Consider the following 21,619-nt stretch of genomic DNA (forward strand, 5'->3'; position numbering starts at 1 on the left):
CAATTCAATCCACAGCACCTTCCACCTCCTCAGCACAGTGAGACCCAAAGGTGTGTTATTGGCATGGATGCAATTCTCAACATCCCTGAAAGACTCAGCTTCAGAATATTATTAGATGTGCACAACCTTAATCTTGGCTTCTTGTATTTTGAATGTATCAGATATGTTTCTTGGAGTCAGCACGGCTTAGCGCAGGGAGATCAGATGTGACCTTAGCATTATCATCACACACGCATGTACACAGCCATAAAAGCACACACAGGACAGAGGATAGAAGCCTATATTCACAGTAAAGCCTTCCCAGAGAGGTAGGCAGCTAGCAATGGGGCTGTAGTAAATCTTAAATAATAACCGCAAAGAGTTATGACCCTTGCTGGCATTATGCCGTTGCACACCTTCCTCCTCCTGCCTGGTGATTTATCTCTTGTCTGCCAATAAAGCTCAACATGGAAATGTCACATGTGGGAAAGAGCTGGCCTCAGCCACACGAGTGAGCCCATGAAGCATTAAGAGGGTCTGGATTCATTAAACTGTCAGTGTAAATTTTGATCCGAGGGTAGTTTGCAGATCGAGAGGGAGGAACTGCGAGGACAAAAAGAGGCAGTGGGAGAGCAAGCGGTGGTGGAGGAGGAAGAAAGATGCGAGGGACAGGGGTGAAAAGAAGAGACGGGCAAGAAAAAAGATAGATAAAAAGAAGGTAGGATCAGGATGACGCCCCACAGAATGAGTAAGGGTAATGGTTCTGTGACGGATGGATGAGGTTCAATGTTGAAAGTAAAGTGCTTTTTGCAAGAGATGGGTAAGAAGACTGACAACTGGAGTGAATTAGGATATCTACTAAAATCGCCTGTCTTCTGCCTGTCCTTTGATTTTCTCGGATCAACCTCACACTCGAAGGGCGTAGTACTGAGAACCCAAGGAAGTGCAGTGTCGAGAGTGAAGTAGTTCAGATGAGTGGTTCTTGAGGACGCTGAGAACCGTCGCCCCACAAAGCTGGAGAGCCCCCACTGTTCTAAACGGATCCACAGTTTTAGTTCGAACAATGGTCAGTGACTACGTTACACCCAGAGGCTTATTTTTCCCCCACCTTTACCACTCACGCCTACTCTGCTTCCGATTGGTTCTGACCCTGACCTAACCCTAACACTTATTTGCCAATCAGAGGCATCTTGGGGCAAGTAGCCCTGGAGCTGTGTCAAGAGAAGGTTTTACGCATTTGTGATTAAAGTGCAGTCAGTGACTAAGTTATATCCAGAGTCAAGAGAGACGTTTATACCTAACGAGGCGTCGGCTAATCTGATTAATGTTAACGTTTTGATAACCATGTGCAGTGGTTAAGATAATGTTACTAAGCTAACATATTATTATTAACATATGTTTTGGGAACATCTTAATAAACTGTCTAAAACTGGTGCCATCGTGTAATATTAATGAATATATATTAAAATATACTAGCGGGTCTGGAACTACTGCATCTAGAACTGCGGCGTCTCTCCGGCTCTGCAGGACGATGATTTAGAGAAAGTTGCAAGCAGCAAAACTGGAGGACAAGCAATCGGCCCGTTCAGAACAGGAACATTTTGAACGGGCAGTGCGCGAGGTAATGAACAAAAAGAGAGGTGCAAACAGGATTTGACCCAGAGAGAAAGAAGAAAGAAAATCGTCAAGGTCAATCGGACAGTGCGGATCAAAGCAGGACAACAGAATGCTATAGATATACCTTTGCTTTTGTTTCTGAGGCTCTGCAGTGCAGGATTCAGCCCTCCTCAGTGTACAGCTACCCAGGGTGGTACTTCTCAGGGCAGTTGAACAGCTCATCTGCACACACTGCAGTGATCAGAATGTAAAATGCAATGGAATCCCGTGGTTTTGGTTAGAAATCCATTAGTATATCTGAGAGTGTATGGTTGATATTTACCCTTAAGGCTCACGTCTGCTGTGACTTTAATCACAATTTATCCTAATAACCATGTTTTTAAGGGGTTGACGGAGAGGGTGTGGCTGTAACAAAGATCCTCCTATTCATAGCTGGGGAAAGAAAAAGAGGAAAACAGTGGACATAAATAAAAGTGGCAGCCCCTCGGGTATCTCTCTCCCTAAATAACCTGGGAGCTGTGAAGGAGTCACTAATTACCCCTCCCACAGAAAAGAGAGGGGAGCAGAGTAACGGCCAGTCACACTCGCGCGCAGAATTAGTCCGGGCCTGTCAGTGTCAGAGGCAATCACAAGGAGATAACAAGGCGCGGATCCATAGAACGTGTAAGGCAAACGACAGCATCACGCCTGACTGCCAATGACACGGACAGGAAATGGAACTGATATATATACGTATCAAGGCCATAGATCATCAAAAACAGAGCGCAGAATCAGAGTGACGAGAACATACTACTAAACACAGCAAGGCAGACAGACTGTCACACAGTGACCAGATGAATCAGAAAGGATGTCACCATGGCAGATCATCAAGGACTGATAACAGGGCCACAGACTGTTAAACATGGAGGAAAAGAAAAATCTGTAAGACACATGCATATGAGGAGTAACAACCGCAGTGTGCATCCATGAGCAGGAATAACGATGAACACCACCAGTGATGCTGCTGCTACCACAACACCATCCATCCATCCATTTTCTATGCCGCTTATCCCTTTCGGGGTCGCGGGGGGGCCGCCACCACAACACATCTACTTTTAATAATAGTGTTAGTAACACCTAAATGCATATGTACAGAAGACGAAACAAGGATGAAACCATAAGTATTCGCTTCAGCTAGCGCCAATACTGTAGGTTTTAATTACACTTGTTTTAGGTGGATGTTCTTCTATCGTTGATGATATACCTATGTCTTCACTTTCTTTTGCCACTTACATCTTTTCATTACTTCTCTGAACTGATGTCTTCTTTTTCCATTCTGTGTTGACCCCAGCTCTCATGAATTTTTTAAATAGCTGCCTATCTCATATCTTCCTCATTATCCTACAGAACAAGCACATTGTGTTTCAATGAAAATGCAATAATATGGAAACAATTACAGTCTCTTACTCCTTTCTTTCTTTGTCTTTTTGCTCTCTTTAGGAGCTCACGCTGTCCTCAACCATGAGTCACTGAGAGAAGAGCCGTGAAAAGGAAGAAACAGAGAAAGAGAGAGAGGGTGATAAAATCAAAAGGAAGGAAGGGAGGAAGAACAAAAAACACTAAAACAGATAGGCCATTATGGGGAAGTACGGAGGCCCATCCCATAGTTTGGCCATCCAATCTCCTGAGGGCCCAGGGGACAAAGCAGGTGGAGAAGAAGGGGCTGCCAAGTAGACAAGCCAGTGTGATGGACACAGAAAGGATGGACAGGCTGAATTCCCTTCCTCCCTGCTTATTTGTCGGTAACCTCCCCGGCCTTATAATGAGTTCATGGAAAGTTAAAGAGAAATGGGAATAAGGAGCAAAAGTGCACAACTTCTGAAGACATGGAGCTGTATGGACACTTCTCACATGCTCACTTTAAAGAATATCTGATGCTGCATATATTTATTTTTGTATGAAGGTAAGAGTAGAGACCCATGAGGTTCTTTGGGTTAGCATTTATCACAGTGGTCTATACTTAATTTTTACTTGCTGTGCTTAATATCACTACACCTTGAACTGTGAATATGGTAATCCATCCTTTCTTGAGGACAATCTTAGTTGCAAAGGAAGTCCTTGGTGTATAGATTTGAGGTAACTGGAACAGCTGCACGCAATCCTACAACAGCTGTATCTGCTCTGTAATGAAACTGGAACTCAGTCAATCAATTGTACAGATCTCTCATTGTTATAATGAATATATAGTAAATGGGAGATCACTTTCCTTGTTGACACACTAACACAACTAAGCCTTCACAACATCAAACTGCCTGCAGAGCCTGTGGATGTTGGGGGAGCGAGAGAGCCAAGAGACATGGTGAGCAAAGAGCCTAACCACTTGCTCACAGGCCAAACCAACGGCAAGAGCACCTTGGCGGACAAATTGCCCGGGACAATGACTGTGCGCTCTGTGCTGCTCAACCGAGACTCCCCAGATATTGAGAGCCGCCTCAAGCGGCGCCGCAACCGCACCCACCAGGTCCGCTTTAAAGACCTGGAGGATGGCAGCAGCAGCAGTGGCAACAGTGGAACAGGAGAAAACAATAGCCATCAGAGGCCTGCCACAGATTGTGACAGCCCACATCCTCTTCGTAAACACAGCAGTAGGTCCCCCCAGCCATGGACTGACAGGGATGGGCCTCGGGCTGAGGGTCTACCTGGCCAAACGTCTGTGGTGGGAGCTGTGCGTGGGGACATGGCAAGTACTATCGAGGTGGTGGCTGCTTTCTTAGCCAGGGCCCCTCCTCATCCACTGACGCCGGGTCCTACACGTCGATGCTGGGCACCACCACAGACTAACTCCTTAACTTTGCCAATGACACGCAAGCCCAGTACGAGCACCAGCACAGCCATCCAGACCTCCCCATGCCTGAAAAAGCCCCAATCCCTCTCTTCACACACACGTAGCCACAGCCTTGGGGACTCAGTGGGTGTGGATGGGGATGACGAACATGACTCTCAAGATGAGTACCTTACGCACAACCATGTGTTATTGCCTGGGGCCAAGGATCAAAATGGTCCTCCTGGGCCGGGGGATCGAACTGTGGTAGAACGGAGGTCTAAAGCCTCCAGGACAGACATAAAATCGGCTGTTAGTGTTGTAAAAAACTCCAGGCACAGCTGCCCTCCTTCACTTCTTCACAACACTGAGCCATGTCACTGTTCCTCTGCATCCTGTCGAGATGGCCCCAAGCGTCAGGGTAACAGCACTCCCTCAGTGGTCAGGAGGAGGAAGCGGCTGAATAGGACAACAAGCGATCCTGGGAAGGAGGTGCACTACTGCACCACCCTCACTCAGACTGAAAGGCCCTGTCCATCCCCGCAACCCGCAAATACCAAACTCTGTACCACTCAAGTTCAAACCGAGAGCACTTCCACAACTCTAATTTCAAAGTATTGCACCACCCAAAGCCAAACAGAGAGTCAAGATCAGTCTTCACCTTTGGGTGACAAACAATGCACAACTCAAATTCAAGTCAGCAACTCTGGTCCAGCCCTACCTCCAAATGCTGAACAGTGCTCCACCCAAATACAAACAGACTCGCCCTCTCACTCTCCTCCTAATCATCAACCTTGCACGACCCAGACACAAACCTGCAGCCCATGTGCTTCCCCACCTCTCACAGCACCACCCAGCTCAATGCAAATTCAACCTGAGAGTCCTGCATCCCCAACTACAACTCCAGACCCTCCCACCACCCAAATAAATACTGTGCCTTACTGTACCTCTCCCCCACCTCCAAGTGCACCAACACAGACCCCTGAACACTGCGCTAAGCCACCTTGCTCCTCTCCAGCCAAGCCAGCTTGCACCACCCCACCTCCACCCATAGCACTTCCCATTCCTTGCTCCACCTCTGCATCTACTGTCATCCAGCACCCGATTCCCTATTACACTGTTGTGTCACCTCCGACAACCCCCAGCACAGCTGTTGTCTGTTCCAGTCCATCGTCAACTGCACCACCATGCCAACCCACCCAAAACTGCATCTCCCCTGTTTCAAACATGCTGTCGACAACTCCCCTAACCTGTTCCTCCCCTACCCCAACTGTAGCCCCCAATGGAACTCCCTTCGACCCCACCAGACATCCAACCACTGGCCCAAACATAACACATCAGCCACCACACAATGCATCATCTGCTACACCCTGTACATTTGTAACTCAAACTGCCCTGTCTTGCACCTCCATATCATATTACTCTACCACACATCCGATTGGCCCCCACACCCCTCACCCGAATTCTTCTTCACCCTCTTACACCACTCTCATACAAACTGTATCTCATTGCAACATCCCATGTCAAGCTCTGCAAAATACTTCTGCTGCTAACACAGGCATAACCCCCTACTCCTCCCCAGTCCCCAAACTAAAATCTTGCACTTCTCCGCCTCCACTTGTGAAAACATATGCATCCACTCTTCCAAATGCACAATCATGTGCAACCCCAACTAAAGCTGTTCCTCTGTACTCTTCCACATTTCGTGCTGCGCCACCATACACCCCCCCCTCTCAGGCCCCCTACAATGCTCAGGATAAGAGGGGCATTCGACTTCCACCTCCTCCTCCACCACCTCCTCCTTACACACCACGCAAAAAGGGAAGTGATCCGCCAGGTCCTGCAATCCGAACACCCATGCTCAGGGCAGACAGCAAGGCCAGCAAGAAAGATAAAGACAGGGAGGAGAAAAAGGAAGATGTAAAATGTACAGACTCACCCAAGCTCTGTGAGAGAGCCAGCTCTCTGAAGCACAGAGCTCAAACTCCGCCAGTCGCTGTGATGAAGGGAGAGAAGCAGTCGTCCTCCTCCTCTCCTGCCAAGGCCTGTTTTAAGCCCAGCTGTCTCAGCTCAGCCCAGGCTCAGCTTGGGGCACTACATAAAATGCTCTGCTCAGGAGCCAATGCCAGGCCTAACACCCCCAACAGCCAACACCCACTCCCTCCAAACCAGCAGGGTTGCTCTGCAGCTAGGGGCTGCTCTGCTTCTGGGGAGCGGCCTACAGCTGGGCCCTTGACCGCTACCCAGGCTGACACATTAAGACAGGTCCAGGAAATTCTGGGAGGGCTGGTGTCTGGGGCCAGGTGTAAACTGGACCCATCCAGGGTGACAGAAAAGCTCCTGAGTCCCAATGGACCTCTGCATGATATTCGTAGCCTGCAGAACCAGCTCCACAGTCTGGAAGGGGTTCTGGAGACCAGCCAGAACACCATTAAGGTCCTACTGGATGTCATTCAAGATCTTGAGAAGAAGGAAGCCGAGAGAGACGGGTGAGGCAACATTTCATTTTGGTGAGACAGTTTACATTACAAGACTGAAAAGGTAATGCACACTGACTCCACGCCACAAATCCATTTAAGACGTACACATGCACAAGATTAAATCAGACCTCTGTCAGGTTGTACTATATATTACACTGCATAATTGCATGCTTACTATAAGATTATCAACGTTGACAGTAGTTGTTCTGAAAGCTTTTCACACTCTAATTAGCCCTGGGTTGACCTAAGGCCACATTCAGACCGACCTGCATCAAAAAACACAGCCCTTTCATTCACTTTAATGAGGCCAGCCCGAAATATCGAAATAACGGGGATGCCAAAGCAGAGAGCTGGGGTAAAAAAATGAAGGATTGCAATGAGACATCACCCAGCAAGGTGCTGCAGTGGGCAGTGAGACGGCTCCTTGAAATGAACAAAATATATATATATATATATATAAATGAGCAGAATGATAGGATGCACCTATAATGTATATATTTAATACAATTCAGAAACAAAACGTAGCAAAACGTAGCTCAAAATAAATAAAACTTTCACTTCAGAAGTGTTTGATGTTTTTGTATTATTTAAAGTTTTTATACCAAACATTACGTGAAATTACGGTATTCTGGAAATTATAAATCTTAGTATAATTATATTGACAAATGTAAGAGATATATGTGCACACACACCATTCACGGGTCAAAACATTACTTCATTTGGCTGAATTATTAAAGTTAGAAGTGGTACTAAATAAAGAGCTGTTTAGGAGCCAAAAGAGCCGGCTCTTATCGCTGAGCTGAGCCAGATGATCTGGCTCACTAAAAAGAGGAAGAATACCCATCAGTACTTCGTAATGTGAGCGTCATATTTCTACTGTCACGACAAAAGATAAAGTGACTGCTGCCGTGGTAACTTTCCAGACTTCTAAAATCCTGTATCATAGTATTATATGAGATGTACTACTCAAACCGGCCTTTCTGCATCGTGTTAAATTGTCTGACCAGCACCTGAAACAACACATCCACAGCAGTGCAGCCCCTTGTGTTGTTTTAATGCATGCTTTCCAGGAATGTTAAAGACTGAAACTTGAAAATCAGACACAGACAATGAAAGCGCCGTCTTCAGTGAAGTCATGTGACGTTTTTCTAAACTTAACTGACACAAAATGAACCATGCGTTTCTGGTACTAACCTTGGACGGTCAGGGAAAACCTTGAGTGTGGTTTAATATGAGGCTTCACACTTCCGTTAGGCCGAGTGTTAGTGTGTTAGACTCTCCCTGGGTCAACCCATATCACATTTCACATTTTGAAAGGTTAGGTGTTTCATTTAAGAATTTCACATGATGACCCGGGATCAGTTTTGTTATTTGCATCACACGTCCAAGGTGGTGTTCAAAGGTAGCGTTAGCAGCGGTGTGAAATATTGCATAACCCGGGGTTAAACCAAGAGTTTTCAAAGGGGTTTGTCTGGGCTTAAATCTAGTGCGAAAGCCTTGGGCTATTCAACATTTGAAGTTTTAAATGTGAAATAACTGGAAGCAGCAAGCTAATGAAGGTGTGAACCCAGGGCTAACGGGACCTCTCTGCCCAGGGCCAAGTGTGGTGCGCAAAGCTGTCAGCTAATCTGTAGATAGATAGATAGATAGATAGATAGATAGATAGATAGATAGATAGATAGATAGATAGATAGATAGATAGATAGATAGATAGATAGATAGATAGATAGATAGATAGATAGATAGATAGATAGATAGATAACAGGCAAGGACAGAAGAAAACAAACCGTGGGACAATGTAAATTATGAGTGCCTGGTATTTTGGAGACCTGGAAAGTAAATGTCAGCATGTAGCCTAAATGCTTGCTGTTTTATTCCCAGACAGTTAATTTCTCAAGCGAGAATCTGGTTCTCTCTACACAAAAACAAATGAGGGGCAGACATGATGATGTGATCACAGCTTTGCGCTAAAATATTGTCTCCTCTCTGCTGGAATGGAGTAGACAAGTGGGTTGTTGTAGGCAGATTATTCTTCAAAAAGGGAATACACAACCCAGCAGTAATAACCTCACTGCATCGCGCGCTGTGAATATTACAGATAGATGGTTGTTGGGCCTAAGCTTTGCTGTGATGCAGCTCCTCTATTTATAGCCAATCCCAGCATTGTAAGCATTGTAAATACACTGGCAACAAAGCTGTGTGGACAGAGCACAATGTAAATTTGGTGAGAATGAGAAGGCAAGAGAGACAGAAGTGGGTAGAGCAGCAGGGTGAGCAGCAGACAGAGAAGAAGAGATACCAGATTGAATGCAAGACAGGAGGTGGTGGAGCAGCTGTGGTTATTTTTATGAAGTCTCATGTCAGTCATGTAGCTCTCAAATTTATGTCATGTCAGGCTGCAGGAGTGGTTTGGGAGCTTGGTTTCACCCATTTTGCAGCAGCTCTCTCCTCATGCATGTATGCAGCAGACGGGGATAGATAGGAATCAGCGTTTGGCTGTCATCATGTTGGTGGCTTCAGATGCGCCATGCCTCTTAGTGTAAACCCTTTACCATTCTCATCAAGTCTTTAATTAATCTGCTTCCTACATTGTAAGCTGCTTAGTAATTTCTCCCTCCTTATCACACCAAAATAGCACATGATGTGGGGACGAGAGAGCTCACGGATGGGAAGCGATAGACATGGATGGATGTGTGTCTATGAATCCATGGAAAGCCTTGACTGATATCTGAGCGGCGTAATCCAAATCACACTGTTAACACTAATGCCAACACTATACTTTGCCGACGTTTGAACATGTGACCGCGCGGCCCTCTGTCTCATAAAGTGACATATCTCGCCTGTAAGAATTCAGTGATGGGGCTAAGTGTAATGCATGCAGACTTGACTTTTATTATTATATATTTATATTATTTTATGCCTGGAGTAATACAGTGACTCATGGTTTACGTAACAGCCTGAGCCTGTTGGAAGGGGTATCGTTCATTAAAAAATGATCAGGGGTGATTTCAGGGAGGATATTGGTATATTTGCAGGGACGCGTGTGCCAGAAACTCGGTTCAACAAGAGAAAAGATAACCTGAATGTGTCTTTGTGGGCTCACACAAACACATGCACACAGAACGTCACTCTTTTACCCCTGATATGTCATCTCTGTGCTTCTCAACAGAAGACATTCCTACAGGACCGGACAGGACATTGAGAACTGTGGGACCTGCAGGGACTGTGCCTGCATCATCTACAGGTATGTGGATGGACGCGTCCTCCTTGTAAATTTCTGCATATTTATCACTTGTTTTACACGTGAGCACTGAGAGCACAGTGCGTGTCTCGGTGCATCACGCTGTCATTTTGAATCACGTCAGTTTTGGGAGTTCGGTTTTTATGGCTTTGTAGGATTGTCGTTCTGCTCCGTGTGACAGCACAGCCGGATGCAGCGCTTTGAGTCTGGCCACGCGTTGCACAAACACCGCTGCAGGTTTGATCGCTGAACACAGTTGTAAGCGATTTATTAAGACTTATCACACACACTCTCATGCTCTCCCTCTCAGATTTAATGAGGTGAACAACAACACAGACTTAAGTCGTGCACCCGTGTGCCCACTTGCTTTCCTCCCTCCTCCTCTTCTCTTCTCATTTTTCCACTCTCCTTATCTCTCTTTTACACACACACATGCACACAGTGTCAAATACACGCACACGCGCACTGAATAATCATTCCGCTCCGAGATTTGAATTGAAATCAATCAATTAACAAACAGGATTTCACACTTTACAGGAGGGTGAAGAAAGGCAAAAAGAAAAGTGTGGATTGCTATGAAATTGAAATCCCTCTCTCTTAGTTGTAAATGTCAGAATTGTAAGAAAAAAAATAAGGCTTATTAGTAGGAGAAGCAAATCTTGCAGCGGCAGACGGGAAAGAAACCGAGCAGGCAGAGGAGGGATGACATTCAGAGGTCTTACACGCACAAATCTGATTTGATTATCACTTTATCAAAAGCCTGCCGCGTGAAATATTTATCAGAAAATTCATTATTTTTCTAAATTGAGCTGTTTATTAAACATTTTGATGGAATAAAGGAAGATATGCAGAAGAGAAGATATGAGGTCACTGTGACCTCACGCAACCCGTTTTTGGCCATAACTCAAGAATTCACACACTAATCATGACAAGATTTCACACAAACGTCATATGGATTTAATGCTGGAGTGATGACCTTTTACGTCCAAAAGGTCAAAGGTCAACTTCACCTTGACATCATAATGTTCTGCGGAAACAATTTTCTGGCCTTATTGAACACCATAACTCAGGAGCAGAAAGGCAGATTGTGACCATATTTCACATTTGGTCAGATACTGAATTGATTGTTGATTGACTGATTGTTTAGATCTTCTGTGCTGCCGGGTTGAAGATGTGTGTGAAGCATCCATGTTTCACAATTTGTAGCTTCTATGCATCAGCATCCATATTTAAAGCTTTGTCGTCCATCACAAGCTGATTGGTTGTGCTGATACTGAGCTTCAGGTGATCGTCGTTGCACCATGTGATGAAGCTCTCCACCAGTCCTCTGTGCTCCTCTTTCAGTGAAGGCAGCATGTTTCTCTCTGGAAATTATTCACTGGAACCATACATGTATTGTGATAACGAATTTACTTAATACCTTTAATTGAATTCCTTCATGAGTCTGGACATGGATGTAAACTGTAGCTTGACTGGTTGCCGGAGGCAAACAACCGTGACGTGCTAATTGTAGTTTACAGCATATTTCACTGCAGTATGTTGTTATGTTACATGCATTATATTATATTTTTGCACAAATACTATGCTAATGCACATTAAAAAAAAGTATTTATGCACACTGACTTAGAATATTGCACCTAATTTTCATTTTAACTCCTCCATACATACATAAATATAAATATATAAATACCCTAATTTCCATTCGAAGTTCCTTTGAAGATTCACTTTTTGTCTTTAATCAGTTTAATTAAATAAATTAAAAGGGTTTATGTCATTTAAATCCATAAAAGCATTAATATACCTGCTGTGTCCTATTTGATTTTATTACAGCAACACAAAGTACAACATTTTTGGTAATTATACTCAACCATCGTGAATTTAGTAAATATTTCCTTCAGGCGGCAGGTAACATGAGCCTGATCACATACAATAGGTCTGTCAGGTCATTATTGATCTTGGTGATGATGTAGAGGTCTCCAAAACACGTTCATCAAATATGATACACATGCCGTTACCTGTTAAGGCAGAATTCGGATTATTAAAACTTTCATGTAAACAGCTTAGATGGGTTATATTAGTCAAATTATGTCATAAATCTGGAGGCATAACCCAATTAACAGGCCAAGATTCATCATCGGTCTTTTTAATTGTGGACTGGAGCTGTGAAATGCGGCGTGTGTACACCTTGGACTGATTGCTTTCAGTGATTTGATTGTGCACGCTCACCTACTCACTCATTTATTATTTATTATTCTGCAGCACTAATAAGGTGTTTCCTGTAGCTACAGCACATCCTCGACATTAACCTGATCATCAAACAAATGATGTTACTTCTGAGGCTGAGTTACTGTAAAGCGCATAAATGATTCAATCAAACTATTATCCTAATCTGGTTATTTTCAGCCATTTATTTATAGATTATATGCAAACCTCCTCAGCGAGGGAACCTAGAGGAGAAGGAGAAAGACGGTGGGGGAAGGACGAGAAGAAAGACGGCGGAGGATAAGAGAGTAGAAAGCCAAAAAAAAGATCTGTGGGAAAAGATCTGAGATTTAGAAATGGAACAAGAGAGCGAGAGCAGAGGGAGAAGAAGCCCATAAAGAAAATGATTCATTCAGAAACTAAATACAGCTTCATCTTGAAAGATTAGAATATTACAGTGAGGGTTACTGCTCAGGAACGTCAGCTCGAAGCGGCGACAGTTCCTCATCTTGAAGAAAGGGAATAAGAAATACAGATGAGCTGTAACTCTGGCATGTTGTACTGTATCATCATGTGTTTTTCTCCTCTGTGGCTTTTCTCAAATATTACACTTAATATTACGCTGCTCAGTCCAAATCCCGAGCCGCTGTTTCACGGTCAGACGGGGACTTATCACTCCATCGACCTGTCAAGTCGACATGCTTCTTTCATGCGGGACAAGAGGATTTTCCCGCTTTGAAAGGGGAGGAGATTTTCTTTTCTTTGAGGCTCAAGTTGAGCTCAGTTTAAAAACTGAATTTGGCAGCGATAGAGAAAAAAGGTGCTGAAGGAAGGAGGAAAAAAATAGATAAAGTGAAGCCTGAAAAGGAGTGAGTGATGGAAAAGCCATAAAATCTGACAGGACAGATTCCATCAATTAAAAAGCCTCTTGAAGAAGTCTTAGCCCTCAAAGAGCTCAGCACACCACACAGTATCAATCGAGTTGAAAAGCTCAGACGGGAATTTATTTAGAAAAATGGAAATAGAATATTTGCTCTCGCTCAACAAGCCATAAAAAAATCTGACCCCAGGAAATCTAATATCAGAGCTGTATTTTAAAGCTTGTGCAGCACCACAGATATTTTCTCCAAACTCTGCAGCTCAGCTCAGCTCTACAGAGCATTTTAGCTTCTTTCAGCTCATTGTTTCGGTTTTCTGGCACAAAACTTTAATATTTTGGTTCACTCTCACCCTCCTCATATCAGCTGCAGCTGGCAGCTGTTTTCAGCAGAGATGCAAACTGGCCGTCCTCCCATTGTATTTAAATTGTGCACTAAATTGTGCTTTAGCTTCAGCTTTAGCTTAGCTTTAGACTCGGTCCAGACTTTTGATTTGTCAGGCAGCCAAAAGAAAAAAAGGCTTCAAATAAATGCTAATGTTGTTCTGCTTGATGCCAGTTTTGTGTTTACACCTTGTTGTGCTGCCCCCAAGTGGCCCAAAAATCCATGAATGCAAGTTTAAATTGGATGTCCTGAAGTTGGCGAAGACAGCAAATGCATCAAGAATATTTCTGTAAATTGTAATGACTGCATCAGTACACATGCCGTGTTTAGGTTAAACACGTGTGAGCATTATAACTGTGAAACCTGAAGTGCAGGACAGCCAGCAGTGATTGGTTGGCCAAAGCTGAAGAGAGTAGCTATTAGCATGTCTATGAGGTCATCAGCATGTGGACAGTGTTTGTTTATTTACTGTCACTGCCAGAAGGGGGAGACAAAAGTTCTGCACGTAGGTTTAATTAAATGCTAGAATTAGCCCAAATTTCTCCAGTGCATGATAACATCATACTTGTGGATTGTTTTTGTTTTGTTTTGTTTGTGTTTGTTTTTCCCTTAGAAAAACCTAAAGGAGAAAATTAAGGAAAAATCAAAAGTGTTTCAAAAGTAGGTAAATAGCAGAAAAAATATAAGCAAATAAAGGTCTGGCGGAAGTGTAGCAGGAAAAATATTAATGTTAACTATTATTATATGTGTGTGTGTTTGCACACAGAGCTTTGTTCTCCAGTTACTCAGGACATCTTTCAGGGCAAAGCTTATATAAAAATGCTAATGACACTTTAAACATGCAAATGTAGATACTAGTGGCTACAGAATGGAACATTTTGAACATTTTGTACCCAACCAAGACTCATAAATAAGCACTTCATTTGTTCTGTTTTTTAAGCGTCTAACATTACAGGAAGAATAATGCATGATGTAGGCCATCTGATGTTATTTATCCCGCACCAGGTGCACATTAACTGCATGTTAATACCTGAACCGATTGTGTGGCCGAGCAGGACTGTTAATTACTGAGCGGAGTTGTGATTTTCTCCCTGTTACTCTTTTTGCTAATGGCGAATTGGCTGTATGGAACAAAGTAGGGAGGTCTAACAAGGAACTGTTGTGCTTAATCCCTGTGGAGTGTGCGGAGACGGCAGCCTAATCAGATCTGTACTCTGCTGCTTTATCTCTGCCGCTGCTCTGTCTGTTGCTCGATCACGCATTTCGCTGGAGGAGCTCGATGGGCTGCTGCTCTCAGATGGATTAATGACTCTCTGGACCGTACGTTTTCAGCTAAACTATGAGTCCACTAAGAGTTTTTTTTGTTTTTTTTTTTCCTCAAACACAATCCGTCATCGCCTTCACTGAACAGCAGATAATTGAGAAAAAGGGTGCTGAGGAAGCATTCTTGCTGTTTCTCTCTTTCCTGCTGGCTGAATGTTATCTGTGGGGATGCCACTCATGCTTGTTTGATATCTGAACTGTGGCCTCACATCACACTCGCGTTGTTTACCCTCTATTCCTCTCATTTACAGTCTGTGCTGACTCTTTTAAGCGTCCTATTTGTCTATGAATGCCTCCTCACATCAGTGATATGCATATGCATGCTGGGCGCAGCGGCAGTGGCGGCGGTAGGTTGGAGGATTCCTCCACCGAGTCTCCAGGACTCGGAGGACGAAGGCCATAGACTGATCCATCGGAAGGGCTTGAGACGAACATTTTGTGACAGCGCCTACAGTAACAACTCATCACTCGCCATTCTCACCACACACCCATCATGAATCAGCGCTTCCTGACGCACATCTCCACTGACACAACATCGCATGACAGGACCGGATACTCGCACGCTGGCCTTCGATTGCAATAGACCAGACCGGGGAGTGAGTTGGTGGAGCATAAGAGTCTCCGGAGACTGGGCACTGGGAAGGAAATTTGGGATGACTCCTCATGCATCTTAATACCTCCAACTTTTTTCTCCTCTCACCACGTATCCCTCATCCACTCTCCGTACCTCTTCCTCTCTCTCTCTTTTTTTTTTTTGCCTGTGTGCGGTGAAATATTCATCCACATTAAAGATTCATCACAGCGGCTTTAAAAGATTTTAAAAAGTAATAATAGTGTTAAAGGAGACCTGGAGACATCTCGCCGTTGGCTCGGTGTGGCTGAAGGACGGCTGCCAGACACGTTTGTCCCATAGATCCCCGTGATGGAGCAGCTCTTGCATGGTTAAACAGGCACTATAATGTAGTCTGATGAAGGATGAATTGATCGCGTTGAACAATCCTAAACAGCGTGTGGGGAAATAACATGAACACCAGCTTTTTGTGCGTCCGGGTCGAGGGAATATGGAGATTTCTTACTCTAAAGTGCAGAATCTAGTAAGAACAATGTATAGTGTCTTTGCTGTCACTCAAGTCAGCGAGAAGAGCTGTGGGCTGTGGTGCATGGAGCCCTCATTCACACTACTCCTGCCCTCTATAATGTGCTTCTGTCTACTTCCCTGTCTCCAGAGTGCTACTTCTCAGTTTGGGCTCACGTTTCCTTTCACCGCCTTTGATTCACTTTCTCATGTGGCCTAGAAGGGCATAGCAGTCCAATTCAAATACTCTCCACACGGTTCCAGCACTGGCCCATAGCTACTGACAGTTTCTCATTGTCCTGGTTTTATCCAGAGGAATATGCTACTCTACAGACATCAGAAAGAGGCGCCTTTTCCACTAGATTGCTTGTGTCACTTCCTCCGCTCCCCCCCACCATTTCTCCGTTTTTCTGCGCTTTGAATATAAATACATTTCACACCTAAATGGGGACGAGGAGAAGTGGTGCAAACTCGCAGCTCTGGATTGGGCAGAGGAGCAGCGGGAAAGAGGGGTGAGAGCAGCGTCAGAGAGGAGGTGAGCAGGAAAGATTGCCTCGGCAGCTACTTACAGCTTTGGTTTCCCTTCCGCAGACAAATGAACCAGAACCTGAGGTGTTTCTGCACACGGTTTATTCAGGGAAACCAACATCTGCACTATTCGTACAGCGCGCAAACGAGCAGAAACTTGTCCAAAATAAATCTGAGCCCGTGCGTGTGCACGTTGAGCCGAGCTCCTCTGAAACACGGTGATGCGTGAGCAAATTATAGATGAACTTCTCATGTTCACGGTCACAAGGATATTTCTGAACCTGTATCCAGCCTCCAGCCATTCATTAAACATTGACAATTCTCTGCCATTATCATAACAGGGAGGGAAAAGACCTGACTGAATAGAATATAAAATGAATTCCCGGGAAAACACAGAGGTTAAGAGAAAGGAGGAGAGCATCTGCACTGAAGGAGCAACAAAGTAAAAGAGACAGAAGGAAGAAACAACAAAGAATATTACAGTGACAGAAAAACCTGTGTGTGTGTGTGTTTGTGTGTGTGTAAAAGACAGAGACGACACAATATGAATTTTAAAAGCAACTTTAAAAAACAAATCAGGCAGCCCAGCATCTGTTCATGTTAGACTATTCTGCTCAAGTTACTGCAGGAAGTTGTGTGTCCTGTATGTCTGGGCGGTGGACGGACCTGCAGCGAGTCCAACTCTCATGCATGAGACTATTCCAATTCATGTCACCTTTATGTTAACCCCCTAACTTTAAAGTATCTTTAATAGCGATGAACCCAAATAATAGTGATCACCCAAATCTGCAGCTGTTTTGTTTTTTGTTTAGCTGCCCAGGCCAGACCTTTCGGCCGCTGTTATCACTGCGAGAGCTCTATAAAACAACCGCACACTGCCTGCTCAGCACCGAACGGCAGACAGACAATTGTTTTTCCAATTACATTTTGTAAGAAAAATGCTTTGTTGCAAAATTACTGCCTAGATTATGTTGAAGAGTAGGAAGGACGTGACTCATCGGGAGGTTGTCGGGGTGGATGGTGGGCATGCAAAGTGCAGGAGTTTCACATTGGAGATCAGGACTCATATCCTGAGTGTGATGTGTGGTTCGGTTTGAGCAACTAAAGCACTTTGGTTAATGTTTGAAAAATAGTGGTTTTGGTTCCACTTTAAGAAAGTAAAAACATATTCTGACTTTTTCCATGTGGTGAACCACGCTTTCCAGGATGCTCCTTTCTATGAAACTATAAAAACCATCAAAAAAAAACTTGATTGATGTTGTTTGCTAGGCGCTGGTATTGTGATGGAGGATTCAATATTGTAGGGAAAACAAATGAAATATGTTCTTATACCTTCTTTTTGGCAAATGTGTTTTTTAACAATGTTTCCGTCTCCCGCTGCTGCAAACTGTAGCTGCACGTAAACTTAATTTCTGGGAAACAGAGTTGCAATCCTTGTAAATCCCTTGTGCATCAGCAATCCCACATGGGAAAGGTGAAGCATATACAAGGTAAAATTACCATATATAGAGGCAGTTACAGAATGGAAACATATTGAATGGGTATTGTTGAAAGATGCCAGTCATAAACAGTATCACAATCATAGCTGATGTATGAAAAATATGACGCTGTCTTTATTTATGCTTTAAAGAAAGAAAGTAAACTATAAATCTTAGACATGAACCAAAAACTACTTTGCTTACCAATCAGTCAGTAATGCATTATTGAGTCCTGAGGTTAAGCTCCTTCAGCTAAGCAACATCAGGATAATCTTCTGACTGCAGAGCCTGGATTTATTTTCTCTGATATTTCAAATCGCCGGCTTGTCCATATCTGACCGAAAATTGATCCGATCATGAACAGACTTCTTCCTTGCTGTGTATCCCAAACCATAAACAGAGGGAGAGAAACAGAGAGGGAGAGATTGAAAGAAAGCAATGGAAAGACAACAGGAGAGGAAAATAAGAGCGGGCGTGTTTTCACTTTAACTGGATATGAGAGGTTTTGGTTTCTCTAAAGAAAGATTTGTCAGATTCTTGACACTGACCTTTTGCTAACAACCCTGTCAGAGCTTTCAGTCCTGTGTGTGTGTGTGTACGTGTGTGTGTGTGTGTGTGTGTGTGCACATGCGCACCGCTTCCCCCGTGGATGAGGCTGATAATGGAGAAGTGGTGTGTGTGAAATGTGTAAAGGGCAGGGCACGCAGTTCTTCTGCAGTAATCCATCTTTACTTCAGGGCTGAGCCACGGAGCAACAGGCATCTCGCAGGGGAGAAGGAGAAAATACACACTCGGCATCGCTCTCATTCACATGAAACCTCACAGAAGAAATGTTCAGCCAGCAGGGGCACGAGATTTTCACAGCGAGAAAACAAATAATAGAAATGAACAGTATTATTTGTTCCATACGCTCTGTTTTCCTTTTGCGCCGCTGACAGCGCGACAGTTAGAGAAAAACAGGCACAGTTGTACGTGAAGTGTTAGCAGTGCGTACATCTAAGAGCCACATTCATCTCAGACCATTCACCGGAGATGTGAAACCGTAAAATCGTTATATGTCCTTACAAATGTGTATCCATCCACTCGTGAGTTTGTTTGTGTGAAGAAATGACAGATATAGGGCTGGGTGTGAAACAGAGGGAGAGGGAGCGAGAGTCACGCCGAGAGAACAGGGAGAGCAAGATCGCTTGTTCGTGCTGTTTGGCAATAATCACAGAGCCGAACTCGTGCCAACAGCGAGTGCCAGATGGTGCCCATCACCGATGTGCCATGCCTTTGAAACGGGGAGGAGAGAGGAAGATCAAGAGTGGCATGTGGAACAGGGAAGCACTGCCTAATGTGGATGATGTGTCATATAAATACTAATCACGCTAGAATCACACCCACAGCTAAATTAGATCCCTAAAGCTCTTCCACTGGCACCCACTCTCAATCCTCTGCCTGCTTTAACGCCGTACTAATGTCATTATCAGAGATCATCGATAGATGAGATATTAAATGCTGAATGCTAATGAGAGAAATGTGTTTCCCACATGCTATAGTCTAAACAGTGTTTATGGGCACCGCTTTTTAAAGGGGTTATGGTAGCTATTTGCTTAATTAATGTTTGTAAATCATTTGCTAATTCAGCATAGATTGGTTATAAGCATAAGTGGTAAGAAATGTCTTGGCTCGTGCTTCACCTCCAGCAGGGGTGGGAAGGCGGTGGGAAATGCTCAAAATGAATTAATTTGTGCAATAATGTCGTCCCAACTGGTGTGCAGGCAAAAGTGCTGGTAGTTGTTCGGCCTCACTCGAACGCGGGATGAAAAGATGGCTGTAGACATTGTTCAAACGGGGATGACGGTGTACAGCTTCTGTCTTCAAAGACAGTGTTGCACTCGATTCACACAAACAAAACGACAGTAAGTAATTGTCAGAAGAATGAAAAAAAGAGAGCTTGAGAGAGTTTATTTCCTTACCTCCATCTGGTGGTTCAATCCCGGCGTGAAGCGGCCGGGAATGCAGGACGATCGGTCGTGGAAAGTTACAGAAACGGTCTGACGCAGCCCTTTCAAACCCCAGCGTCGGTAAGACGTTGAGGGAGTTCAAGCAGTTCTGTTAAAGCTGACTGAGACCTCGACACCGGCTTTGTCTTTTTAGTTAGCTCTTTAATCTCTCATGGTGGTCCCCACGGTGACTCGCTCACCGCCTCTGCAGGCCCCAACGTTTAAAATTTCAAGAGACATGCACAGGATATGGCCTGAACACCACACATCGGCTGCAATTACGTAAGTGGGTAGTGGTTGCACGTGTGTGTGCTGACGGCAGTAGAAGTATGCAACACCTACTTTCTTACATGTTTATGCTGTATTTACTCTAGTTTGACCAAAAAAAGAAGTCTATTGTCCACTTACTGGTGTTTTTCTGCTGCGCTCACCCTCATCACATGGTCTTCATCAGCAGATGGCCTTTTCTGCGGATTTTCACCTTTATTTCATTGTGCATGCATAATCTGCATACAGAGGTGGAAGAAAATGGCCAACAGACTGTGGGGATTTCGTTAATTTACTCTGTTCCTCTGTCTTTTGGACACAAAAGCAGCTTTTATAAATATTTTTATCCTCAGACGCAAAACCTACACGTCTTGGCAGAAGCAGCAAAACAAATCGAAACAAAACAAACTACCGTTATTCTGTAAAACACGTTTATATTTCTGACCTCTTTAATCATCCAACAAAATCCCACTTACAGTAGGTGAAAGAAGAAAGGTTCAGATAAACATTGGTGTTTATCTTCTCCCTATTTTACGCATCTTTGCACATCTCTTGCAACAATCCTCCCCTCGGCTCACCTTAGCCCTAAATCTTCATTACCCCCTGAGACCGCCGCGATCCGTCCCGCCTCCAAACGCTGGAGGGGTGAAACAAAAACTGCAACCCCGTCACACACGCTATGAAGAAAGTCTCAATTTGTTAGTGTGTGTTTATGAATGGGTGCGAGATAAAGATGGATGGATTCCAACTGCAAGTTGTTGTTTTTCTTGTTTTTGTTTTTTTTCAAGTGGCAAACTGCCACCCTGCCGTCACACCCCCCTCTCTCAGATCTCCTCAATAGCCACTCATCCATCAGAGCCTTCCGCTCCAGCAGCTATCACTCAATACCTCAGTGGTGCTGAGGACAAACAGGTACTGAGTGCAACCAGCCATCACCTCTTGCCTTTTAATTCACCTTAGCCGACTTATTGTACAGTTCCTTTATCACAGTAACATCTCTGTGACTTTTGAACAAGTTATAGCTTGTGAAAAAATCCCAATAACAGGAAACTCTGCAGTTTCACCCATTGTTGAATGTTGGATAAATATCCATTGTGGGCAGGTGCTGAGGAAAAAATCCTGGCTTGAATGCTAGGACAGACTGTGTAAGCACACCTCATCACATATGTTGCACTAAATTTGGCCCACGACAGCCCCGGGAGGCCGAACAGTAAGTGTTGGTCCAGTTTCCTCAGAGCCAGCGCTCAGCTATTATCAACACAGATCAGCTCTAACTTGGGTTGAACTACTCTGAAACTGTGCTTGTGCTCAGACTTACACTTTAACTGAATTGCAATGACATGTTCAGCAGCTCATGGCCCACAATACCAGGGAAGGTT

General features: G+C 44.2%; 1 protein-coding gene across 2 annotated transcripts in view; it reads left to right on the plus strand.

Moving 5' to 3' along the window:
- Positions 1-21,619, plus strand: part of LOC139348558 (mucin-2) — a 34,447-nt gene that overhangs the window by 4,740 nt on the left and 8,088 nt on the right. Inside the window, exons 2-3 of one of the 2 annotated variants that reach the window (XM_070988782.1) lie at positions 3,076-6,885; positions 10,049-10,120. In XM_070988782.1, coding sequence (XP_070844883.1) covers positions 3,932-6,885; positions 10,049-10,120 — 3,026 coding nt within the window. In that variant the 5' untranslated portion in view covers positions 3,076-3,931. Of the gene's footprint in view, positions 1-3,075; positions 6,886-10,045; positions 10,121-21,619 lie in introns of both variants that reach the window. The other variant, XM_070988781.1, reaches the window with a different exon arrangement.

This window comes from Chaetodon trifascialis, chromosome 20 (assembly GCF_039877785.1).
Source record: "Chaetodon trifascialis isolate fChaTrf1 chromosome 20, fChaTrf1.hap1, whole genome shotgun sequence".
Lineage (NCBI taxonomy): Eukaryota > Metazoa > Chordata > Actinopteri > Chaetodontiformes > Chaetodontidae > Chaetodon > Chaetodon trifascialis.